Source organism: Arachis ipaensis, chromosome B08, assembly GCF_000816755.2.
Source record: "Arachis ipaensis cultivar K30076 chromosome B08, Araip1.1, whole genome shotgun sequence".
Classification (NCBI taxonomy): domain Eukaryota; kingdom Viridiplantae; phylum Streptophyta; class Magnoliopsida; order Fabales; family Fabaceae; genus Arachis; species Arachis ipaensis.
The window spans coordinates 2,949,130-2,952,300 of record NC_029792.2 but is presented as its reverse complement, the minus strand read 5'-3'; the positions used below and the strand labels follow the sequence as shown (position 1 = coordinate 2,952,300).

The window sequence follows — 3,171 nt, the reverse complement described above, 5'->3', positions numbered from 1 at the left end:
ATGGGAAGAGGTTCTTGGCCCCGGACACTCAGCTGGGGGATCCGAGATCAGTTCCTATACCAGTTGAGTCCTCACAGCGGGGTCCGGGGCGAGTGCCTGACATGGATCCTCTGGATGACGTGCCTGACAGGCGCAGGGTTGAGAGGAGGATGGGTGTAGGGACACGGAGGAGCCAGCGTCAGTGGAGGTGGCCGGATCATACGGCGAGGAGTGGTGCTGACCATGGGGACGACGATGACGACCAGCCTGGCCACGTTGGAGGAGGCACACACGATGGAGGTACTAGTACACACGATGGCGGTCATGGAGGTGAGTGGTATGGCACAGGGCTCGGTGACGGGGCTGACACTGGTGACGCTGGACCTGGATCGGGCCCTCTTGGAGATTACTTCGTTGGTGTGCCAGCGGATGATCAGGCTGAGCAGGGTGGTACACCTTGGCGCATATCAGGATCACAGTGGGCAGACTTTGTTGGGTCAGACTCGTTTGTTGGGGACTTCGGGAGTCCACGCTTCCTAGATGAGATCACCGCCATCATGCAGGGTGACGTGACCCCCCGCAGAGCTGGCCAGACCTCAGGGATCCAGGTCCCCTTAGATGTTGATCTGAACGAGCCTCCATCCTCATCCGCTGGTCAGCAGTTTCGTCTTGGAGGTACCCCTACATCCGCCTTCACCGCTGCATCAGAGTCTATCGCAGGATCGTCGGCAGCCCCGTTGCGTGTTGCGCCACCAGTACAGCCTGCTCCGCAGGAGGAGGAGGATGAGATAGAGGATGAGGAGCCGCTTGTCCGTCGAGGTCAGAGGGCACGGGTAGCACGTCGCTGTGGTACTGGTTCGCATCTGTTTAGATGAGTCACATTTCATGTATTTTGTTTCCTCTATTTCAGTCATGTATGATAGTTAGGTGTACTTTTCTTGTTATGTAGTGCTCTGTTTATGTATGTTGTTCGTAACTTGTGTTCGGGGACGTTGACTATTTGTATTAAATGATACATGACAAGGTATAATGATTTCGTTTAGTTATTAAAATGAGGATCAACGAGTCCTGTAGCATTACTTGTAATGAAAGACAACATATTCATTGCTACTCGCAAATACCAAAGTACAATGCATTAATCTCAACAAGTTACATACGTGGTCAAGCAATGCATCTAACAAGACAACTTAAATGTAAATAACACTAAGAATAACATCATGGAAGCTAATTTCGCCCTGTCTGAGACGATCCTACTACCCGTGGGCATCTACGTCTAGTGTGTCCGGGTTGGCGACAAAGGCCACACCGTTTTGGCCTGTTTGGATCTGCCTCATCCATATTTGTCCGTATCCTTGTGGATCTAGGCCTCCCCTCTCTCGCACGCCTTCTGTTTGGGTCCGGAATCACGGTGGGCCCATCGTAGGGTGGCCAGAAGCCCTCCGGGATTGGAGGTGTGAATCCCATCCGATAGACATTGAACACCGAGCTAATCTGATAGACGCTATGAACATAGGAGCTCCAGCTCACACGTGCGTAGGCACAGCATGCAAGTGCGTGCTGACACGGGAAATGAAGCGCCTGAAAGTACCCACAGTCACATGTCCGGGAGGCAAGCGATACTCGGTAAGTACCCAATGAGAAAGTACCAGTCGGAGTGGTCTCCGCTACGGTGAACTCGGAGTTATCACGGTCATACAACGTCACCGTGAAGCACCTGGCCGTCTTCAAGTTGGCCTCAATACACTTCACCAAATGCTGACTGAACTGCTGTCCGGTGCCCATCTGGGCCTCAGCCTCTCGCCCCTTGCGAACAAAGAGTTCGGCCAGCCTACCATATGTTGCCTTCACCAGGGATGCTACAGGAAGATTTCTTACACCCTTGAGGATTGAGTTCACACACTCGGAGATATTCGTCGTCATGTGACCGAATCTCCTCCCCTCATCGCGATGCTGCGTCCACAACGAGTAATCAATACGGTTCGCCCACTCACACATCGCCGGGTCTTCAGACCGCAGTATATCAAACCAGTAATCAAACTCAACCTCAGTCTTCGCGTACGCTGCATTCACGAGAAGCCTCCTAGCGTCTTTGCCCTTGAAGGTAAGGGCGAAATTAGCCGCTACGTGTCATATGCAGAATGCACGGTACGCAGATGGCGGTAACCAACCTCCGTCAGGGCCTCAAGCGCAGCCTTGATGCCGTTGTGCCTGTCCAATATAACCAGCAGACCGGGCTGCAGGGTCACGTGCTGTCGAAGGTGCGAGAGAAAGAATGTCCAGGACTCTGCATTCTCACCCTCTACTAGTGCGAATGCGACAGGTAGAATGTTGGAGTTCCCGTCCTGTGCAATCGCAATGAGCAACGTTCCCCCATACTTACCATATAGATGTGTGCCGTCAATGCTGACTAGCGGCTTGCAATGCCGGAATGCCTCGATGCACGGAGGGAAAGTCCAGAAAAGTCTGTGGAAATAAGCTTGAGACTCGTCCACCTGTCCTCCAACTAGAACCGGGCTCGTCCTGAGGACCGCAACACTTCCAGGCATTGTCAGCTGGACACCCAACACCCACCTAGGTATGTCGTTGTATGACTCATCCCAGTCACCGTAGATGAGGGCAATAGCCTTCTGCTTTGCCATCCAAACCCTCCTGTAAGTCGGCCTAAAACCAAAATGCGCTGCCGTGGCGTTCAGGAGCACCTTGATGCTAACCGATGCGTCAGCCCTAACCATTGGCATAATGAACGCCGAAATCACAGAATGATCCAAACTTATGTGATCACTTGATATGGATGTGGCCAGGCAAGTGTGAGGGCCATTGTACCGTTTGACCTCCCAAAGGCCCTTGCGCTTCCGGAGACTTAGCCGAATCAACCATGTGCAACCATTCCCGAACTCGGAACACTTACCCACATACCGGCGGTGATCGGACTCCACCACCTTGTACTGTACCCCTCGCCGGATGCTGTAACTCTTCACACTTAACAGGGCCTCGTCTTTATCCTGGAATTGCTGACCAACCTGGAACTCTGTGAGACCAGCATTTCCTTCCGCATCTCTAGCTCCGAATCCAACAGGGTGACCTAGCGCACCCTCATGCGTCATGGCGTCCAGGTCCAGAGAAGAAAAATATGGTGGATACTGCTGTGTGCCAGAGCTAGAACCACCGCCAGCCAATGCAGGCCCAGCCGCT

The 3,171-nt window shown here is 53.1% G+C and overlaps 1 protein-coding gene across 1 annotated transcript; it reads right to left on the bottom strand.

The window, feature by feature from the left end:
- On the bottom strand, positions 1,204-1,761 carry LOC107610252. Its single transcript, XM_016312324.1, has one exon. The coding sequence runs from the start codon at positions 1,759-1,761 to the stop codon at positions 1,204-1,206; it is 558 nt and encodes a 185-aa protein (XP_016167810.1).

Bases quoted from the DNA above. Each gene is read 5' to 3' on its own strand.
- LOC107610252 (XM_016312324.1), bottom strand. From the start codon at position 1,761: ATGGGCACCGGACAGCAGTTCAGTCAGCATTTGGTGAAGTGTATTGAG.